Source organism: Buteo buteo, chromosome 3 (assembly GCF_964188355.1).
Source record: "Buteo buteo chromosome 3, bButBut1.hap1.1, whole genome shotgun sequence".
Lineage (NCBI taxonomy): Eukaryota > Metazoa > Chordata > Aves > Accipitriformes > Accipitridae > Buteo > Buteo buteo.
Genome location: NC_134173.1, coordinates 57,572,683 through 57,596,209, shown reverse-complemented (window position 1 = coordinate 57,596,209; position 23,527 = coordinate 57,572,683). Strand labels below are relative to the sequence as shown.

General features: G+C 38.4%; 1 protein-coding gene across 4 annotated transcripts in view; it reads right to left on the bottom strand.

Annotated features, from left to right (window-relative positions):
* The window catches only part of ZFPM2 (zinc finger protein, FOG family member 2), a 320,089-nt gene that overhangs the window by 142,083 nt on the left and 154,479 nt on the right, over positions 1–23,527 (bottom strand). For all 4 annotated transcript variants that reach the window (XM_075023800.1, XM_075023802.1, XM_075023803.1 and 1 more), the window contains one exon: positions 20,068–20,186. In XM_075023800.1, the coding sequence (XP_074879901.1) occupies positions 20,068–20,186 (119 nt within the window). The remainder of the gene's footprint in view (positions 1–20,067; positions 20,187–23,527) is intronic.

Here is a 23,527-nt window from a genome sequence, read left to right as displayed (position 1 = left end):
TTCAGATCAGAGGTAACATATTTCGTTTAATGTGCTCTTTTGAATGGTGAGAAAGAGAATACTAGTGTATGATAAAAAAAGATTTTCCTTCCTCATTCTGCTTTCCATCTCTGCTTCATTTTACACAGGAATCTTTTCTCTTTACAATTCAGTGCAACATGTGTAAACATGGATTATACCACATCAGAAACCAAGTTAGCTATCTCAAGAGAATTTGTATCTCTGCTGTGTGTAAGTAAGCAGATTAATTCCTAGATCAGGCATTACCTAATGCATTTTCAATTCAATTTCTTCTTTTCTTTCTGCACACAAGATCAGGGAAGTGGGATTATTTTATTAATTTAACTAATATTTTGCATGTTTTCCCTGTTATCTATCTTTCCTCCAAAAATTTTTGTTAGCTCCTAGTGAGCGACTTAGTATGAGCAAGGATGTGTAAAGACAAGAGACCTAAGCCCTCAACACCTTACAGAGAAATAAATGGCATGGGGAGTGACAAACTTTTCCTCCCACCGCACTAACAGTAATAAGGAATTCTCACGTATTTCAATCCCTGATCTACAGCAGCACATCCTGCCTGGGGTAAGCTCAGTTATTGTACAAAATTTAGGAGAAGATTATTTATTCATTAACATTTATGCTGCTTTTATGGAAAATCTCAGAAGTAGCGCATGAGCCAGTTTGGTTTTATTACAGCAGTGCCTGCTAGCACTGTTTAAGGTAAGGGTCTGTCAACATATCACAAAAGCATGGGATTTACTGTGTAAGATCAGTCCACTGGCCCATCGAGCCTGCTAGCTTGCCTCTGGTAGTACCCATGTCTGATGCTTAAGTAGACGATGGCACAGTAAGCCCTTAATACACCTGACTAATTGTGTGTAATGTTAAACTTGGGCAGGAGCAGAGGCAAGAGATTCCTTCCTGCTCTCTGCAGTGTGTGCCTAATGCCCAAAGACATGAGCCGATTATGTCCCTATAACTAGCAAAGTAATAGATAGTGATAAAAGTATACAGATTCTTTTCAAGTCAGCCCTACGACCAGCCACAGCAACGGGTGTACTACCTTGAATAGGGAAACTAACCACACACTTCTATTTTACACAAAATCACCATTCAGTCAGTCTTTTTTGCTTAAAATCAGCTCCAAAGGCTACCTCCAGCCAGTGTACTCTAAATTACCTGTATGGGGTGGAGTGTGAAATTGAGGAAGGGGAAGTTCTTGAGCATTGAAAAAGGTGTCTTGAAGGCCAAGAAGAAAAAAGACAGAGAAATCAGAGGAAGGAGAAGGAAGCATGGCTGGAAAAGAAGAGTGGACAAGGAGAGACTGGAAAGGTGAGGAGAAGGGCTAAGGAGTAAGTGTCAGAAACAGAAATAAGAGATAAGTGTCAGGAGATGGGGGAAAGGAAAGAGAAGAGTTAAGGACATCCATGTAGAAGGAAATGAGACTGCATGGAGAGAGCAGTTGAGGTGCGGACAGAGTAGCAAAAGGGAGGCAGTCAAAGCCACTGACAGAACTTGACCTTTTCCACAATGCTCCAGTCTCTTTCCTGTTTAAGACCCTCCACTCCTGCATTACCAGGTGACCTCACAGATATATTTAGAAGTTCAGAATATGAACAAGATGTCAAATATGGGAGTCTCCACGAAGACATGGAACAGCAGAAACTGTCAAATACATTACTAAATAATCAGCCAAACATGCCCCCCCCCAAAAAAAATTTACATGGGGGTAATATCAATGGCTGGAGGTGATGCAGATCTCAAGGCATTTAGAGAGAATTTTTGACCTGAGTTAAGGATAGCAAGGACATTTATACCTCTTGAACTACATTTATAGTTAATAGTTCTCCTACATAATAGTTTCCTTTGTCTAGACCAGAACTCATCTTTGCCAGTATCTGCACAAATGCAGCTATAATCTATAGTGTATGCCATCCATGACATGTAAGGTGATCCTGTACGTAGCCCCAAACTCCCCCTGCTGCAAAAACCCCACTCAAAACCAACCAAACAACCAAAAAAGAACCCAGGGATTTTTCTTCTAAAATGAGTAAATTTTTTTTCCCCAGACATTTGTGAAATTAGTTATTTTAGTTGTCAGCCCTTTCAGAGAATGATGTTCATATCTAAAGTTAAAATTAATACAAATGACTGAAGAGGCACAGCCTCATTACAAAGGATTTATACACAAACCCTCTTATCAATACCAACCTCCTAGTTCTTAGACTCCTAAAGACAGAAATATGGAGCTACAAATAACATTCATTTCCCAATTACTATGCCAACCAGCTCTTTTTATTATAGACTGTATTTGCATTTGACTGACTGGCCTATTGGAAACATAGTGCTGCTAGACCATCATCAAGCATTTTCTCTTTTTCAAAGACATAATCCAGACTATGCACACCAGTGCGCTATCAATTGGTTTAATCATTCCTCTACATGATAAGGGATCCCACTCTTTGCAAATCTGGATTTTTGTTAAATAATTTCATGTTCCAATTTTAACCCATCAGTTATGAAATGATGGGAATTTGTTGCAGAGTAGCTGTTTACTGCACTTCTGTAGGAGTCTACTTATTTTCTTCTGTTTTTCATAGGTAGTACATTTAAGAATGCATTCAAAGGAGCATTGCTTTGTATTTGCATTTTCTTTACAGTTAGTATCTGCATATAATATTCATAAAAAGTTTAGTCTTTTCTATCATGAATTGTCTGCAAACAGACAGATTCCTACATGCCTACTTTTTATTCACAATTTTTACATGAAGACTTTATAAAAATTAGTTCAATTCATAGGCTGCTAATGTACAAGTCTTTGGGTGTCTGCTCATCATTCTGGGCAATAATCTTGTAACACAGGCATTTGTTTAACCTGTAGGAAACCTGAGACCTCCAGAGTGCTGTCAAGAAGGTCCGTTAATCTCTTTGTACCTTGATCTCCCATTTTAAAAATGGTGATCAAATTATACTCCTCTCCTATTCTTTGTCTGTAAATTCTTTCAGGAAGGGATTGCTTTTTTTTTGCCATCTTGATTCAGACACTGTAATAACAACAGCATGATTATCTGGTTTGTGACATTTAATAGTCTAGTCTGGGTATCAAGAACTTCTTGGGGCAGAAAGCACAAGGAAAAAAAAATAAAGTTACATTAAATAAACTCCTAGAATTCAAGTGAATAGTCACAAACACTATTCTTCATTATTTATCCAGGTATAACTGTCTTTAATCTCCTCTTATTGCTTTTCAATCTAACTGTTTCAGAGTTAGTTTTAAAGTGAAGCTCTGACTGCACTGGCACACAAGTTTAACAGAAGGTCTTAAACATGCTGTATGTGGCCAATGCTGGGCACTAAGGAATGGAGTAAGTGGAATATTTTGTTATTATAAAGGTAAAACTATGGCTCTTCATCATTCTTTATTTAGGGAGAAAGAAGGGATATCCATGGAAAAAATGGAATATTTCTGAATCCACCTTACTTCTTCAGATATATGCAACTGTCTCAATGACATTCCTATTTTATACATATCTGGGAGTAAGGAAGAAAATTGTAGTGCTCTGTTTTGCGTTGTGTCTAAAATTAGACTCATGATGGTTTCAGAACAGGAAAGAAAAAGCCACCTCTCTTGCCCCACTGAAGCATTTGGGAGTCTACACCTAGCACACTGTGGCCAAAAGTATGGCACAAAAAATTCTGAAATAAAAAAGGACAAGTGAAAATTGTTGCTATTCCATGAATTTGAAACTATATTTCAGAATTAAGACAACAAAGAAAGAAATAATAAGGAGAATTAGAGTTGTTCAAAAAGTCAACATTTTAAATAAATCTATGTTTAAGTATTGACGCTGCAAAATTCTACCAGGACATTGTTTTTCAGTGACATTCAGGACAAACCGTGTCACTAATCTACTGAAGGCCATGTTGTAGAAATGCATATGTGGGAAAACACCTATTTTTGTATACAACTACTGTAATGAAGTATCATGATACTCAAGAAACACTTTTGGGATGCACCCAGATTAAAACAGAGTTGGGGAAATAGAGAAAAATCAGTCTTAGAAAAACTCTGTCCTGCACTGTGACACAGATGTCTAAAATCTCAACATATTTCATATTTCTTTCATAGATAAATTCTTCCCATTCTTTTCAGGGATGATTTAGAAATGGCTTTACTCCTCCCTCCATTTGTTACAATTAAAATAAAAAGTAAAATGAAATCTACGTCTTCATTATTCATATTGTATCCAAAAGTATGCATTGTTCAATGAAAACATGAAAATGCCTCACATTTTGTGGGCAAAATACTGCTCAAATATTCTTATACGCATCTTATAGGGGAGGAATGTCATCTATATAAATCCACTTTGATGAGTTTTTTATTTTATTTCAATTTACTGTGCTTTCATATATGATATTAAAAGAATAAGCAATGGCATTTAATTGAATCGAAAGGCAGTACGATGATAGTGAATTCAGTCATGCTTTTACTGTTAACACTGGTGCAAAGATTTATTCATTCATCATTCCACCTACTTTTGCATTTGAACAAACAAAAATTACAGTTACACTTCTTCATAACTACCAGTTGGCACATATGTGATACTGGTAATGACATATGCATATATAATTAGAAGAGCTCATAACAGTACATAAGTTTTACTCTGAATCAGAAACTTTCTGACTTTGTCTAGTGAAAACTATCACTCCTGTCACGTGTACGTTCATCTCTTTCAGAAAGCAGTGTCATAAATTTAGTGACTGGTGTGTCAAATGTGAGGAATTGCAATCAAGTTGAAAACTGTAAAGGAAATCCAAGTCAAACCACAAGAAGTTAGAGGTTAAGATCAGACACACTCAGTGACGAGCGGCATTACTGAAATGGAAATGGCTGACAAACACAGCCCAGGTCTTAGCACATCCCTAATATTAGCAGTCCATCTAAATAAAGAGCTGGACATTCAAACAGAACCCCATTTCATGAAAAAATATGGAAATTTCCAAATTTATTTTTATTCTATACTGGAACGATTTAACAGATCTATTAAAATATCACTTGGAGCCATTCCCTCTAGAGTAGTCTAGTGGTCACGGCACTTGCCTTGCACTGGAAGCTATGCACGAGGCCCTTTGATGCCAACTTCAGGCACAGAACTAGTGTCACTCATATTTTGCAGTCCAGTGATCAAAACAATGGGTCACTCACTTTTTATTTTTAATGTATTCTGTTGGACTTTTTTGTTTATGAGTAAAAAATAATGTTCTTAAGCAGAAAGGGGCACTGCAGCTCTCATACATCCTATGCAATACCCTCAGGGCTTTGCTTTGGTTTCTTTGACCAAACCCTGAAAAGTCTTACCATACGAGTAACCGTATTTTTCAGCAAAATAGCATTATGGTGCTTTGTGTTTTCTGACTGTTCATCTCCACCAGTAACCGTAAACTGCTGGCACTGGTGCCAAGTTCAGTACGGAGAGATTTATCTTGGCAGCACATGAGCTTCTGAGCTTTTTAAAATAAATTTGGCACCAGGCACTAAAAGGGGTCACCATCACTGATCTAGATTACATCCTTCTTTATCAGCAGATGAGTTTCAAAATTCCCATCTAAATAAACACCACAAATTTATTTGTATTTTCTTCCACTAGATTAATGCACATTGAAAGAATTCTCTGAAATCATCTGCAAACTTGCTGCATTTTTCATTCACTATCTCTAAAAAAACTTAGATCCGCTGCTTTAGTGTGATGTAACTGTTGTTTATTATACTAATCTTAATTATCTCCATTTTAGCTTTTGCCTCCCACACTTGCTTGTTGCCATTGTATTCACGTCTGGTCTAAAACCAGGACCTAAGCTAGCTGAGGCCAGCAGCTGTCTTTTTAATATCAGGTTCAGACAGAGACTAGCACAAAGGAGCACTAGTTCCCAACTAGAACCTCAACATGCTGCAGTACTACAGATGTTAAATATCATAATAATGATTGTATCTGCCTTACACAGTGATTATTAGCAAAGCTGTACCGCTTTCAAAGAGCCCTTGTTTTTACTTTTCACCAGCAGCTGAAGCAAAGAACACATTTCCATTACAAGATGAAGCTGTACAATCTCATCCAACAAATGATCTCACTCTGACCCTCACACTAACTTTGCTATTAAGCAAAAACAGGCACATTTTCAAATATTGATTCCAACTAATGTCTGATCCTAACAGGCACGATCTTATCGGGGCCCCACTATAATAGAAGGAGTGTCAGAGTTAAACAGAATAGGTTTAGATAAGATCACAATCTTCCTCACCATGATGTGATGCTATCACTGAGTGAGTATAGTATTTGAAGTAATTATCATTAATAGATATTGGCAACAGGAAGAGTGGTCACTGCGAAGATCTAAAGAAATTTGTGCATGATAAAATAAAGCAAGTTTTATCTGAAGGGTGGATAAGGATATGTTATGTGCCCTAAGAGACTTTGCTGCCTTTATTTTTTTCTTTGAAATGATGGATATTCAATTAAGAGAGAAATATTGAGTAGCAACATTGCTACTTTAGTTTGTTCTGTACCTTCTGTTTTGTGGCAAACTGCCACTTTAGCCTTCCTGCTGCTTTCCTGATGTCTACCTTGACCAGAGGTCCCACGCCGTGTTGTGTGGACAGACCCTGGTCTCAGGGTTTGCCTGAAGAGCCATGGCCACAGCTGATCTCATGGTGCCCTTCCTTGTTAGCAGAGAGTGGAGTAGCAAGGGGCTGTCTTACAGGAGGGGTGGGAAGCAAAGGGTCATCTTCCCAGACTTTGAGCCCTATGGCTGTTTTCTTATTTGAATTATTCTTTGCAGGAATATGGGGCGCGGGATTGTCCCATGGTGGGCTAGCCTAGAAGACTGGTCTCTAAGGTAAGTGTGGGCTGTGGCAAAAGCCACAAGAGAGGTACCAGGCTGACAGACATCTGGCTTAGTTTGATTTTTGCCTTACCATTTGTTCTGATCATGGTAGACTTTCTGCATTTTCAGAAAGAAGGTGGTACTGTAAAAGGGAACACCTGCTTTGATGTGGCAAATTCTCTGTGAAACTCTTAAGTCTTTCTCCCCTGAAGCTGTTAGCATGTAAGGCCAAAACAGCACAGAATGAAAATAATAATTTATAGCCTTGGAAAAAATGTTATCAGCCTAGGAAAACTGAAAACACTGGTGTAAAAAAAAAAAGAAAAAAAAGTCAGTTGATACTTATGTGTGTGCTTTTTGTAATGAAATAGCACAAGCATAGCTAAACTTTCATATACTGAAGCCATACAAAAATAACACATGACAAAAGGGTGCAAATCTAAAATGCCTTTAGCTATTCATCATTAGTAGAAATAAGCAAGTGTGCAACACGTAGAATTAAAAGGGCACAATCAGATTTCCAAGGAGCAATGTCCTCTATGTCTGTTGCGATAACAATATTGAACTCTAATATGCTATTTGTCATCCTTACAGTACTTACAGACATTAGCTAATTAAGTCAATTTAAAAAAAAATTCTAAATTAATAGGGTACTTGCCAAGATTACCCGAATATTGGTCTTATACACCCCCCCCAGCTTTTCTACTTATCTTCATGTATTTGTCTTCTCAAATGTGTGATTAACTCCAGAGTACTGAAATCTTTTTGATAATCGCTGAAGATGAATGTATCAGGACAATCAGCAGCATATGGAACACAGAATGCTGCCAGATGTTAACACACTAAAATAAAGCAGAACCATCCATGTACTCCGTATCTTGCCTAAAAATAATATACTCATTGACCTTAACCCTATCAAACCAGTCCCATCTTCAAGGTCAAATAAAATAACAAATATTTATCTTGTATGGAGAGGTTTATAGGCTGTACTTGCAGTGTTCAGTGTCATGAAATGCTAAGCATGCCTCAGCCCTACTGCTTTGAATGAAAGCGTGGGGTGCTCAGCACCTCCCATGGTGCTCAGCGCTAGGCAAAATCAAGTCCTAAGTGCATTATTAATCACCGTTTAAAATTTGCGATCATTGTGCATTCCCTTTCATTGCTTTGTATTTTTTCAAAGACTATACATGGAAATAGAAAAACACCTAGTTACAGTAAAAAATACAGGCATATAAACCATGATCTCTAACACATCCTTCATTTGGAAGAGATTTGCATATGTTATATGTTGTCTTAAGAAAATAACTTCAACAATCTTTGTTAGCCCAATAAATTTTTAAAGTGTTAGTATCAATGCAGAATACTGCTGCAGCTTTCATGCGGCTGAATACCACGCTGCAGTGGGCCACGGCAGTGAATGCCACCCCTTCAACTTCTTTACTTCCCCATGCCTTGGAACTATCCCAAAGCAGACTTTGCAAGCACTCCTGCGCAACACCACAGCCAGAGAAACACAGAAAACAGTAAGAACATCATGATTGTATTTCTGAAGACTTCAGGAGACCTCAAAGTTATGGTAGCTATAGTGAACAAAGAATTAAGATAGTCAAGTATCTTTGGTATCACTGACAAGGAAATGCTTATTAAAGGTCAGAAAGGCCATTTAGTCCCATGTATGCCACTAGCCAGAGCAAGCGTAGTAGGTGCTACTACAAAGCCACTTAAACCCTGCAACAAGCACTCACAACTGGCTTGGAAGAGGGAATGCGAGGAATGTTAAGAAGGCATAACCACAACAAGTGGTCTCACATTTGTGAGAGGTCAAGTTTCAAAATATAGGTATTCCTCTTATTTTCCACTGCTGAATGCGGTGGTGGAGGGAGAAGTGTTTTCAAAAGTAATCAGTGCATGTGCAGTCATTTACTACACACAGGTACCTGTTATTGTTTCTGTATGCATTAAAGAGATTTACTAGCACAGAAACAGTACCACAAAATGAGCTCTGAGGATGCTGGTGATGCCAAGAGCCTCCTTGCGAATGTTTCCACATCCAACCCATGGTGTGTTCTCTGTTTTTCAGCCTGCCTAATCGGGGCTCTGGTACCCGATAGTGGATGACTGACTATAGAAATCAAGATTCAGCTTACTCCCTGAGGCATGCTGTACTGCCAGATCAAAGTGCACACATCTGGCATCCTGAAAATGCAATACCATTGCTCTCACTTCGCAAATCTGTGACACAGAAACCTGGGACACGATCCTTATAAATCAGACAGTATTTCTTAAAGAAGAGGTACAGAATACTTAGAAACAAAGTCCTAAGTAAAGCTGAAAATAATGCTTTCAAAAAGCTACACTGATTTAATATTTGGTTATACACAGAGTGTTAATTCTAACTTTAGCAAGAAACTGGAGTGGGAAGGGAGAACATTCAGAAGAAAAAAAACCTGCAGGCAATTGGGAAGGGACATGCCAAAGAAATATAGCAGCTTACTTCCTTATCTCCCAGCAAGCCCTTGTTATATTTCAATTAGATTTTGAAAACGGTATCCTATACTGGTGTGACCAACTGTCTAGCTTCCTGTAATGTCCCATCTGCCATTTTCTACAAAAAACAGTTTCTCATTCTGGCCTTTTAAAGCCAGTCTTGAAAGATTTTAGCTACCTGCAGGTGTCTTTGGGCAGCCGAACAAGTGAAGTTGGCTGCAGCCATTTCTCAGCATCAGGGTGCCAAAAGCCACAGGGTCATCTGCTCTGTTTCCTTCCCCCACGCCATGGCTCAGCTGCACCTACACCACTCCTGTCGTCTTGGTCCAGCCTGTTCTTAAACACAACAGCCACAGATTTACTACAACCTCCTGAAGCTCTTCCAGCCCTTTCACTCTCATTACCGTTAGGAAGCTCTTTCTCATATCTAACCTAAATGCTCCTTGCTGATACCTACACCTACGCGTCTGGCAGGTTCACCTAATGCAACCCATCATATCCTTCCGTGGACCACGACCCAGGTGCATCCAAGAAGCAAGGGAAACCCTCCACCAGAGAAGTGTACAGTTTAAGATGGTATTTTGGCTTGGAGGAAACAAGTGGATCCCAAAAGAGAACAATATGATCTGGAATTTAACAAATACAAATAACAAGATCCAATATTTAATGCACTGAATGCAACCACATCCAAGAGGAAGAAACACCATAAAAGCAAAGAGATAAGATGAAGACGTATTATGACGTCCACAGTGAAATTAAAAATTAGCAGTAACAGAACAAGGCCTGCTTCAACATGAGCAGAAAAGAAGAAACTAAGGTATTTCGGACATACTATTGTTTTCTGCTTTATTGCTCACTTCCCTTTATGCTAATTTGTCCCAGTTTTCCTCCAAAAGTGAGGACAACAGCTTGCAGGAGGGGGAGAGAGGGAAGAATCCTTCCTCACCTCCCCAGCACCAAGGCACACCTCCCTCAGTTCCCCTAAACTTGTCTTTAATGTCCTCACACATGGCAGGAGTTCCAGTTTCATCTTTTAAAAAAAGTGGTCACTCATCTCCCAGATCAGAGACTGTGATGTGGAAAAGAAAGCTTCGAAGGGAAAAAAAAATCATTTTGGGAAATGTGTTATGTTTATAAATAAATACATAAATAATAATAATTACTAACATATACAAAGCTTTTATTTAAAAAAATCTCTTCTATGCTTTTCAGATATCAAATCAAACGTCAAAAACAAGATATAAAATACTAATCCATGACAGGGAGAATTTTAAATTATAAGACATTTTCTCAGAGTGAGAATAATCTACATAAACTATGATGATATCTCAAATGCTATGTAGTTTATTCTAAATGCATCAGTAGCACTCAGACTGCTATCCTTCCCTTAGAGCACAGAAGGGACGGTATTTTGTCTATGTAAAACTCAATTATTCCCTAAATATGTTAAAAGAGCTCAAATAAAAAAAATTATAACTATATTTAATGTTTCACAATTTGTGAAACATACATTGAAATACTTTCCCCTTCTCTCTAGTCTGCGCAATACATGATAAAATGCATTAGTAAAAAGAAAGGGGGCAAAAGTTTATTAATTAATACTAAGTTATTTAAGAGGGTACACGAACATGAAACAGTATCAAATCTGGTGAGGCCATGCATATAATTTATCACGTACAGAGTCTCAGGACACGCACAACCCCTGTAAATAAATAACATCAGCAGGCAGAGTACTAGCTGTGCATCCCTTGCTGCAGCCTCACCCCTACTGCAGGTGGTCTGGGGCTGGCAAGGAGGGCAAGGACAGCAAGCGGTGATGCCTCCTGCGCCCTTCGCAGTGGAGCCCTAATAGCTGGAGCTGATCGTCTTTCCAGCTCCCCTGGAGCCTGAGGAGCCACCACGGGATTAGATTGATGAACTTGTTCTCTGGGCTTGATAAATGAGGCCCCGGACATTTACAAACCTCACTCAGCACTTAAGATCTCAGGCCAAGCTCTGTATTGCCCATATTTTGGTGGTGCAAAGTAGATCTGCTGCATCTGGAAAAGGACAAATTTTGCTACTGGCTATGTGATACTACAACATCATTAGAAAAGGAGCTATAGCTGAACAGAGAAGAAAGTTCAGCAAAATGTTAGTCTTTCAAATAAACTCTCATTTTTAGGACCTAGTAACAGTCAGTATTTTCTTCGGACTAGAATATGCTATTTTTATATACTCACAAACACTTACATTGTGTATATATATATGTACAAATATATATACTCACTATACTTGCATTTTCTTTATATATTTAGGTATTCACACATACTGTACTAACTACACTTACTATAAATATTGATGTTTTTTTCTATTCGAAACATTCGAAACCACACTTTCACAGAATGCAGTTAATTTGGTTGCTAATGAAACAACTAGAAATACCTTTTATTTCCATCATTCTTGAAAATTTACAGGCTACTTCTCTCAAGCATATCCAGACAGAAAGGGACCTGATGTTTGGAATTTCGATCATTCCATCACACTGTACGGAAGTGTAGCAGCAAGCAGCCACTGTTTTCATTGAAACCACAGCTCCGTTCCTTTACTGGAAGTCATTTTTCTTATTTTAATGAAGATAGACAATAATTTCAAATCTTGTTATTGTTATTATGATATGGTATCTTGGTCTGCACTTTTATTAGCACAAACAAATTTTGATACCACCAAGATGTGAATTTTCTCTTCACACCAGAATTTTCTCTACAGCACACTTTATTCCAAACAACTGCCCACTATTGCCTCCACAAGTCTTATGGAAAGCATCTGTTGATGTTTTCATAATCATATGTCATTTGTATGCCCAGACAGTACCTCCAGACAACGTACTGAGTGCAACACAAGTGCTACCACAGTTCCACAGGCAACAGCATCATGGTGCTTTTCTCCACTATCGATGTACACTAAGGCTAACTACCCTTAGGCAGGCATAGCTTTATGTGTAATTGCCCCAAAGAAACCCAGGAGTATCCAGGACATTTTATTTTCTAGTGGTCAGAGACAACACAAGGTCTTTCAGTTCAGTGCCCATTGTAACTACCAAATTCTTGGCCTAACAATGCAAACGTCTTTGTAGACACAAGCAACTTCACAGCTTTATGTTCCACTCAAATGATGGAGCTAGAATTTCCCACACTTGTTCTATGAATGTGAAACTACTGAAAAAAGTGTCAACATTTTAGAAACTGAATTTTATTTCAGAGTAAAAAAAAATGGTGTTCTTTAACAAGAACAAAGTTATTTCAAAAACTGCTGAATATTTAAATCTGACATTTTATATCTGCTTAGTCAAAAATAATACATATGTTTCATAAATAAGAATTATATTAGAAAAAGCATGAATTTTAAAAATTCCCTCAGACGACAACATTGATGTTACATTCTTCATCTTAAACATGGGTGTCGAACTTGTGCCTGTTAGGTATTTCAGTGTAGTGAGCTACATGAATGACCTTAAATGGAGCTAAATCAATTATTTCTCTCACTTGGAGTTTTTAAATAAGGCTACATCCCATTCTGACAGTTGCATTATAAACTCAGCAAAATCTATAACAGCAAAATAAGTATTTGAGTCTTAAAGCCTATGGTACAGAGAAGATTAGACTAGATGACCATAGTCTAGCAGCACAAGAATACGTTGCTACTGCACAGTTTATTGCAGTGGTTCTCTCTAAACAGCTTATCAGTGCAATATGTGCTCCAGTACACATTGTCTTTTCTCTGCTTTTCCCCACATCCTAAAATGGAAGAGCCTGGCACTTGCAAATGGTGTCTCCCTCTGCTTCCGCTCCCGGGGAGGCCCCAAACCGAATTTTCTTGCCCTTTTTCTGTCCTGGGCTCCTGACCTTGCCTCATCTCTTCCACTGGGCTGTCCCCTCACTCTGCTCTCAGCAGCTCCCCAGCAATGTGCCCCAGGGTACATTCCCACTTTGAGAAGGACTCCCCTACTGAAATGAAGCTTGCTGAAATAGGACAGATAGCTTATTAAATTTTCTGCCAGGGAACTGAGTGAGTTTAATGAGAATGATTGGTAACATCTACTACTTAATTACAATAGTATTAGGGTAAATTCTGCTTAATGAAGATGCTTATAGCAAGCACCAAGTAACTTAATTATTTAAAAAGACCTTTCAACGTGACCAGTGGTAGTTTCAAACAAGTGTTAAAGTTCTGCTGTTTTGATAAACAGGTGTCCAAATGAACAATGGGTATCTGCAGTCTTAAAAAAGTGCCGTAGCCAGGGAAAAGAAGTTAAAAAACAAAAGCGATTTTATGTGAAAATCCCCTATTGACATAATACTACATTCTGGAAATCACCGACTCAGAAATAAAGAAACAGAAAAAGAACAATGTAATTTCAATCCTGTCTTCCTGTGAACATGTGTTTTGGTTTTTTAAACAAACCATATTTGTATGTCCCTTAAAAATTTAATATCTTAAAACTAAGGCTATGATAATGCCATGCAGTACTAATACCAGTCTACTAATAGCATTTAGAGAGAGGTGCACAATCAATGTGCTCTCTTTTTATGGACCGTGTTGCTTTGCTTCATCACTTATTCATATTCTGGAAACTAATTCCGCAAGCTGGAAACAAACACTTTCAGCCTTTTTCAAAACTGGGTGTTTATTCAGAGTGTTACCACATCTTGCTATATTAGTAACATGTTTTAAGTTAACTCTGTTGTGTAAGTGTAAATAAAGGAGCAGGAATAACTAACATTTTTGGAAAGAAAAGAAGCATCTAAACTACAATTATTCACAGAATTTTCAAAAAAATTTCTTCTGTCATTGCATTCCCCTCAACTACATGTCTATATAAACAGGAGAGCACTTTATAAAAGGTGAGGCAACGTGAGGAGATGTGTTCTCAAAGACCGTTGTGGATGGCCGTGTGGATGTGCACACCATCTCGGCCTATCTCCGTGCTTTTTGTTTCAGTCTGTATGAAGTGGCTAACCCTGACGCTTGCACAGCACATCAGCCCATCGCTGTAAGTGTGACACTATGTGCTGTCCAGAAGCGCTGCTACGTTAATGTCCGCTCACGTTTGGGACAGAAGGAAGCGGTTTTAAGCTAGCTTTAAACATGAAGAGCCTGACAGTAACAGCAGTAAAAATGAGAAAGAAATGCTTTTCTAGTCACTTGAGGTACTTAAACATTGTATAACATAGTATAACATAGATTAGAATCAAGGTTCATTACTCAATACGCTATATTTGGTAATTAAATATAAAAATGGCTCTGTGATAATAAGAGCCCAAATCCCCATTTGCAGGTAAATACCTAAAGATAAAAACCGCCTTATCCCTTTCTGTGTTTGAACAAGAGAACCAGAGACTCCAGCCTGACTACAGACAGACTACCGTCCGTCTCGGTGGCCGTACAGCACCTCCAACCGAAGTGCCCGGAAAACCCTCGCACTGCAACTCTGAAGATTAAAAGTTGCTGGCTACTACAGATACGAGGTTTTTGACCCAAAGTGACCAGCCACAGATTAGCGAGCGAGTAACTTAACTGCATTTTGAACCTTGGCTTCTCAGCCCCTCACACGCTATCCCGTCAAATGGTTTCATGGGGATATCTTCCAGAAGTGTCACTTTGGCGCTGAACCTCCCAGATCCCATTAAAGGGTCCCTGCTGCATCCCACTGCTCGCCTGGCCCAACCCTGCACACTCTCCTCCCGCGGATTCCCTTCACAGCCACGTTGAATCCTCTTTTCCTTATCAGGCTGATACAGGCCTGCCCCGCGCGCTCCTCCCTGCGACAAGACGATGAGAACGGGGGGCAGGATCCAGCTGCTCATTGTTTCGCTTTGCAAAACCCTGCCATCGGCACAGATTAACACCAAAAACTAGATGGCGGCAGCCAAGGGAAAAGGCCTTTCAGAACGCCTCCACACGACTACTGGAGCAATGGCGCGAGACGCTGCTCAACACCCGTCATGGGCTACGTGGTTCTGTGCCGCTTTTGTTTCCAAGGGCCTCATTCCCACCAGCTTGTCCCCTCAGACAGGGAAAACGTTTGTGGCTGGGAAAAAAACAAGCAAATGGCTTTTTCTTAAACAAGCCGCTAGTGCCTTGAATTCAGAGCTGCTTACACACAGCAGCTACTCGTTCAGTGGTTTGCATGGCCAGCCTAGAGGGGTCTTCTGCTCTTCTCACCTGCCTGTTCACATTAGACTTGATATTTGCGCAAATCCACTTTCCCGTTAAAGACCGGTATCACAAGCTAGGAGTTTCACGCTTCGAAATATATTCCTACCTACTTGTAGGTACCCACGAACTACTGAATTTCCTGTGACGCAGCAAGGCGCAAAGTTGGAGCCTTCCTGGTAAAACTAGTGATTAAATCATGTTGCCTTCCTTGTAGAGCTCAGTTCTCACCAAATATAGATAGAAAGCAGTACTGTACAAAACTCTTCATGTGTCTGTTTTTCAAAATGGTAACATTATATTAAATCTCAAAACAGAATCTGGAAACACGCAGGTGATCTCTTTTTACTATAAAACAAGAGAACAAGCTCTTATTTTAGAAGTACACTTTCTAGCCTTGAAAAGATACTCCTGTGCATTTCATTTTCTTGGGACTATCAACTATTATGGAACAGTTGATGAAAAGTGGAAGAAGTGGAAGGAAATGGAAGGCAATAACCTCTATGCCCAATTATGCAGATGGATACAAACTATGCATGCAGCTGAGAGCAGGAGAATTTTGCCAGTTTGGCAAAATTACAGGAACAGATCATTAAAGGTATCTAAATAGGAGATCTATCACTCTAAATATAATAAAAGTATCTAAATAGATATCTATAAAAATGTAATAATGATATCAGGAGTTCTTAAGTTCAGATTGAAATGGGAATTAAATGCCTAGACAAGTTTTAAGATCTGAGACTCACTCTTTGTTGTTAAAAACAACATTCTTAAGACTTCTGGTGGCTGCATGCAGATTGTTTCATCAACAGTAACAGTAATGCAATGGGGTACATTATTTCATAAGGGGTCTTGATCACTCTGTGTAATTCATGACTATTGGCTAACTCCTAGACGAGAACAATTAAGAACTTTATTAGTCATTGAGCTATTTCAAGTCTACCATTAGAGTTTGAGTATTCTGCAGTCCTGATATGGATGTTGCTTTACCGTATCTCCTGACAGTGCTGCAGCACTGCTGATGAAGTCAACAGCTGCTATTCCTATTGCAATTGTGAACAGCACTTAAATCATTTTTGTTCAAGGTACCGAACCTTCCACTACTCTGAGATGTATATTGGTAATATACTTCAAGACAAAAACTTGAAAGATCTAAAAAGTATTTGACATCTGGCATGGTGACTCAATTAATTATGCTGAATTCATCAGCTTGCTCTGTCTCCTGAGCCAACAGCAGTGAGATTGTATTCAGCAACACAGTACTGCTTGAAATAAGAAGCACTTCAACAGGATATTACATGTACAGGCTGTATACAGTGCAGAGTACAAGGGTAGTAAGTACGCTGTAACTGTTATAGCGAGGTAATGAATCCTGTGAGGCAGTGTCACATTGCTAACACTGAACAGTAAAGTCAGGTAAGATACTTGTAGTCAGCTACAAACATATTTTCCAATAAAAAGACCAGCTGCAAAAATTGTGATATTTACTCACCCGAGGTTCCATGAATTTTTCTTTCCTTTCCTCTCTATACCAAAAATTCACATTAAAGCTCTTTTCCAAAAATTATTTGATGTTTATAACAGTGCAATGATTGAAGTTCTCATTCAGAAAAGAACTAAACCTGCTGTCAGCTGCTGATGTGAAGGTTTGATTGAATCCTAGGGAGGTGAGGCTTTACCCAAATGAGCTTTTCAAAACAGATATAAATAACTTAAGTAAACAAATGCAACTGCCCTTATGAACAACAGAAAGCATTTACATTAGTGAGAAAAGTAATCAAATGTGTCAAGCAAACAGAAAAATCATAAATAAACCAGAATCGTTTCAAGGGGGAAAAAAAAGATAAAAAGAAAAATATGTAGAAGCTGGCACTGGGTTTGTGTTGCTTAAACAGTAAATTAAAGTTCTATCAAAAGGTTTACATTTCTTCACACAGCATTTTAAAGTAACAAATGTAGGATTACAGGAAACATCTGATATTTGGGGAAAAGAAACAATACTTAGAAACACAGAATAATTCAGGTTGGAAGGGACCTCTGGAGGTCATCCAGTCCAAAGTCCTGCTCAAAGTTAGGCAAACTTCAAAGTCAGATCCATCTTTGAAGTTAACTCAGATTACTCAAGATCATACCCAGTTCAGTTTTGACTATCTCAAAGGATGGGGTTGCTCAGGAGACAAAATGATATTGCTGAAAATGACAATTCTGTTTACAGGAACTTTTTCAGATTTCCAAATGTACTTATATTAGTAGGCAAAACAAAAATAAAACCTTTCAAGTGTTAGCTAAAATACACTTTATGATTTTTAATTTGACAAGAAACAAAGGAGTATCTTTCCAGTTTAGTGAGAAAAAAGTCCTGAAGATTTTTCATCCCGCATCTCTCTGAACTAGGTTCAGAAAGTTGTTCCATCCCATTACAACCACCAAACTAAAAAGTCAGCTCTGCTCAATGCTTAATTATAAGTTCATTAAAACTAAAATATCTTAGCTAAATGTTTTTGTTACAGCAAAAATGATATTTGCTTAAATTCACAAAGTAATAACAGACCTTAATATATACCTGTGCTACCAAAGGAGAAGCAAGCTCCTGCTAGAAGGATTGTGGTTGCTCTGTGTCTCCTTCAGAAAACAAAAATGAAACAATATGATCAACTGCTGACATACTGCAAATTCATCCTAAGAATATCTGATAATGGTAACTTTTGTAGTGAACGGTCAATCAACATCATCTCCCATACTCAAGCATTATCTTCAAGTCTTACATACCTGAGGAAGTGGTACAAGTGGACAGGGCAATAGGGACAACACAAAGCCAGAATTTTTCCTACGGTATTATATGGACTGACTTTGAGCTACACCAGGACTAAGGTTTCTGTTGCATGAAAGTTGATGAAAGTAGTAATAGTGGAATCTTAGAAAATTATTTGAAATATTGGTAGTTGTTGCAAATGACATTTTATGAAAAACATTCAGAGAATGCAGATAGACCATGAATAAAATAGATGAAAAAATAAAAATGAAATGGATGGAAAAAATGGAGAGAGGTATTCAAATTGTCCAGTTTCCTCTTTCTAACAATAAGACACACTGAGTGACCAGTACTTTTGAAAATCCATCCTTTATTTGGGTGCCTGAATGGGAAATCTGATCTGGGTTGGGAATACTGAACTCTAGGAAACTTAGACCAAGTTTCCATGCCACTTTCTGTAACAACTTGTTAGCACCTTTTGATTAGTAAATTATGCTAATCAGTCTACAATATATCAAAATCTTAAATGGCTACTATGTACTCATAACAGAATAACACTTCACTATAATTTTAATATGCATATTTACAGAAAGTAACATGCATACTATCCAGCAAGCCTTTAGAAAGAGAACTCCAATATATAGGCATAGGTCCCCCAGGGAGGAGTTAAAGACTATCAGTTCCCCCCCTTTTCTCCCACGTCCACAACCCCCCTCTCTCACACTGTCCCAGATGGTACTTCAGCAGCTCAGCACTCCTCACTCTCTTCAGGTCCTCCAAGGGCAGGACAATAACCCCAAGACTGGGAAGCTCAGCTTCTCCATTTACTGGCACAGATGTACCTACCCCAAATGTATGTAATACCCTTCTGTGAAACAGTTGCACAGGTCTTTAAGCTAATACATTCATGCAAAGTCTGTAATAGCAAACAGTGATCAAGCTGAACATAATGGTCTTTCAGGAGTATCCCACAGGGCAATGCATGTTCCAAGATTGTCTAAACCCTTCTTCTAGAGATTTTAGTTGCTTTTTTTCAATATAGGGTCACCTTTCCATGTATTCTCAGAAAATTAATCTGAACTATATACAAATAATATTGAAGCTCAGACTTAAAACTGATACAAACAAAAATGAAATGAAGACCTAGGAATGACATGATATTCAGTGCACTGAACTGAGACCAGCAAAGCATTACCTTTAAGTAATATGGCCCACATACTTTCTGCAATCAGAATAAAAAGTAAGGCTAACTGAGAATATATCATATGATATAGGTGCCTTTTGATACCTTTCAAAATAATTTTAAGCTGAGGGAAGATCTTGCTATGTTCAGTAACATTAACGTTAAGGCAAATTTAATTAATTTTATCCTAAAAATAATGTAGCTATTTCTTTTCTATACCATCCATTAATATAAATTAAGTATTCAGCAATTAATGCTATGAAAAATTTAAAAAAAGCCACTAAAAAATCAGATATTACTACCGAAACGCAACTGCTTGCTTCAGCAAACAAGGAAGTGACATTTCCCGGCTGTAAAATAACAAGTTAAATACTATTAACCTGTGCTCCAAATAACTTTACGTGGACGGTTGCCATAGATGAACTAATTGGAAAAGAGCCAAATACCACTGTCTGTGAAAGCTAACAATGCCTGTTTTCAAATGCTGCGGCTGAGTAATAATTCAGGCTATTCCCTCAAGACCAACACACAATATAACGAAGCGAAGCGTCTCGGAGCATCTACATACCAAGGTGTTATTATTCAGATCCATCTTCCCAGCAAAAGGCCCCCATGTTGTTCCAACCGGAAGCTGCTGCCGGCTCTGAATCTTGCGCTCCCCGTCTTTCTGGACCACCTCCAACTCTCCTGCGAACAAAGAAAACAAGCAGTGTTGAGAGTACTTTCACTTGTGCCTTGACAACAACCACCTCTGCCTTTGTGCCGGCTTTACATGCACAATGTTCTGAGGGCCCATATAATGAGAATTAATTATGCTTGTCTGAAAAACAACTGATCTTGTCATCCTGCAAAAGAAAAACAAACCTTTTTCCCTTATAATTATATTCAAATTCGGTTTAGAAAGTCCCGTTCCATTCTTGCATCTTTTCACACGCATTAGAGATTGAAGGCATTTTTATTCAGAATAGTGGATTCATAAAAGTTCTTAAGAAATGCTGAGGATGGGGGAGATGACAGCTGAAAGGAAGAGCATCCACACCTGGTGCATTAAACTCCTTGATGCATTTTGCTGTCACAGGACCACATTCTGAAGCAATCAGCAACTAACAATTTGAGAGAAATACCACACAGTGATACAAATCCACAATGACTCTACTAATTTTGAAGACACTACTAAAAACATTTACTACAATTAAAAAAAGGATTTTGAACTGAGTGAGGTTTTACAGGCAGTAACGTTTCAGAATTAGACCCAAAACAATTTTAGCTTAAGGTTTTAACACAAAATATGTAAAAGCAATGGGGAGGCGGTACAGTTAATTTATTTATTATTTTTTTTTAGTGTGCCCCAATTTGTCATTTTTCTTAAAAGCAAATTGAATTTTTTGAAAGTAAGGACTTCAAAATTAACACTTAAAAGTGAAATTGATGCTTTAGCTCACTTTAACTTTTCTGGGTTTTTCCAGTGAAAAGAGAAAGAATAATACACAATTGATCATCACTGTGGGAAGAAAAATAAATTTTTTTTTCACTTCATTTCAGGATTAAAAAAATAGTCTGGACAGCCCTTCTTTGAAAGCAGTCTCTTCAATAAGCCTATTTTTCTATGAACAAATGTTTCAGTTAAAACTGTAGCAACAGTTTTGTTTATATACACAATTTCTAACATATTTTTCTAAAACAATTCAACTAAATTCTGGTTCCAAACTTTAAGAGGGTTAAAACAGAACAAGGAGGAGGGACTCATCTGTGCTTTTGTTGTTAGACATTTAACTGAATTTTTACATGGTGTTGCACTTCCAAGCTTTGGCCTTCCTGAAGGTAGGCAAACAATCTGTCACTGTTCTCAGGAGCTGCAGAGCTCACCTCTACTTTGCTGTAGCCATGATTTCTCCCGAGCTGTTTTCCCTGCCTGCTAAAGCCCCTTCCTCCCTTTCCATACCAACCAGATGCAACAGAAACTTCTGCCTTTTGCATCAGCACGTCCCTTCTCAACAACTCTACCCCCAGTCAAGACGGTGCTTTTCCACAAACAGGGTAAAGTCCAAGTGTGCAAGAAGTCAATTCGTACCAGATTTAGAACTGGCAGTTGTTGTGAAATGAACCTTGGGACGGAGGAAGTGAGTAACTCCTCCTGGCTTACAGGCAGTCTCCACAGACTTCCCCGAGCTGACCATTCCCATGGATGCCTGGACTTACGTTACAGCCAGGCTGCAAAGTTTTTCCTTGTCCGCAGCGGTTAATCTCGACCTTTTTCCAAAGAGAAGACTTGGCTCCAGCTTCCATTTTCAAGCACAGAAATCTTAATTTCACCTCTGAGTGTTGCAGATTACAGAACTACTCTACGTAAAATTGTGCATCAGATCCTTCCTGCAAACTGGAACAAATCTAGGAAATAGAGCTGTATCAGTTTACAAAAGCTTCTATGTATGCCGGTGAGTCCTCATCGTGACAGTGCTATGACATTTTAAAAGGCAGTATGAGAGCAGGAAAGCTTATGGATTAATTATATCTAATTTAGACATGTGTTATATATGCATCCAAACAACAACAAAAAAAAAGGCATTTTTTTCCCTCTCACAGTCACATTGTTACAAATTGTATTAACATTAAAAAATCTTTTTATATGTTAATTATGGAAGAATGAAATCTTTCTGGTATTGCAAGGTAACATGTTGATCACTTAGGCATACTGCAGCATTTTCTCTCTACACAAGAGATGAAAACTGTAGCATTTGCTTGCTTTTACACACTAAAAAACAGCCATGTCTATGGACATGTCACATTTAACTGATACCAGAGGAATCATGAGAATCTTTGAAAACCCTTTTAAAAAATAATTCAGCCTCCCTTTCTGCCACTGACATTTTTCATTTGAAAAGGGTTCAGACACAGTCAAACAGTGACTCCTTATCTGTACCTGTGGATTTACAAGCAGGCCTGTCTTTTAATGGATTAAGAACGACAAACTTAGGGCAGATCATCCAGTGATATCCAAAACCTACCTAAGTTTTAAGGTACATATCATTACACTTTATATTTTAAGTAAAATTAATAACATGACTCTTATACCTGCTAAGTAGTTCAGGTTTGAGGCAAACACGAAACCAAGCAATTATTTTCCAAAACTGTTTTTTTTTTCCTCCAGTTGATAATTTATTAAGCTAATATGGATTCTTTCTCTCTTTTATTCTCTTTCGTTACAGTCTCAAGTTGTAGTTTGGGCAATACATTTCAATATGTATGAATACATTGAAATGTATTACGAATGGGGTAACATCATGCTGAATTGTACTGAAGCTGCTGTATTTTCCCCTCCACTCAGAACACCACGACAGAGTAGCACACTGCAGACAGGGTTACACAACATTTTGCTGCATAACCTTCCCATTTCCCTTGATCATAGTTCTCCAGAAAAGATACATTTCTCTCTGGCCACCATGACCAGCAGCCATTTTAACACTATGGGTGAGTGTTAAGAGTTGGGAAGGATAATCTGCTTGTATGTTTTGGCAAACACAGACATTTTGGCTACGCTTGTACAAAGTGCAGCACATTACAATTTGATCCTTGGCAAGGATTTTTTTTTCACTGAAAACCTTTGTTTGTTTAGGGGTAAAAATTAACACTAAGAGAGCTGCAAGTTAAAAAAGCACTGTACATCAGGGTCTACAAGCATCTGCTAAGATTATTTTTTTTTTCCTACCAGAGCCTGCATCTTTTGTAAAATCCCTGTATACATGCCTTTGTCAGCCCTAAGCAGGAAGGCCAGGGGCTGGTACAAGGGTTTGTAGAAGAAAGATTACAAATGTCACTATTAAAAATCCTCTCCTGAATTCCCCTGACCCTGGAGTAAGGAGCCTGCAACTTTCCTGCATTCATTTACAACATTTTCCTCCTCTGAAAACTTCCTATTTGGCGAATGGTCTCAAAACTGTGGTAACAGAGGGGCCCAGTCTCCCGCTGGTGAGAACAGGGCTGTCCCCCACTCCCTGCTGGCTTCCCACGAGGACGCTGGTTTAAGTGGT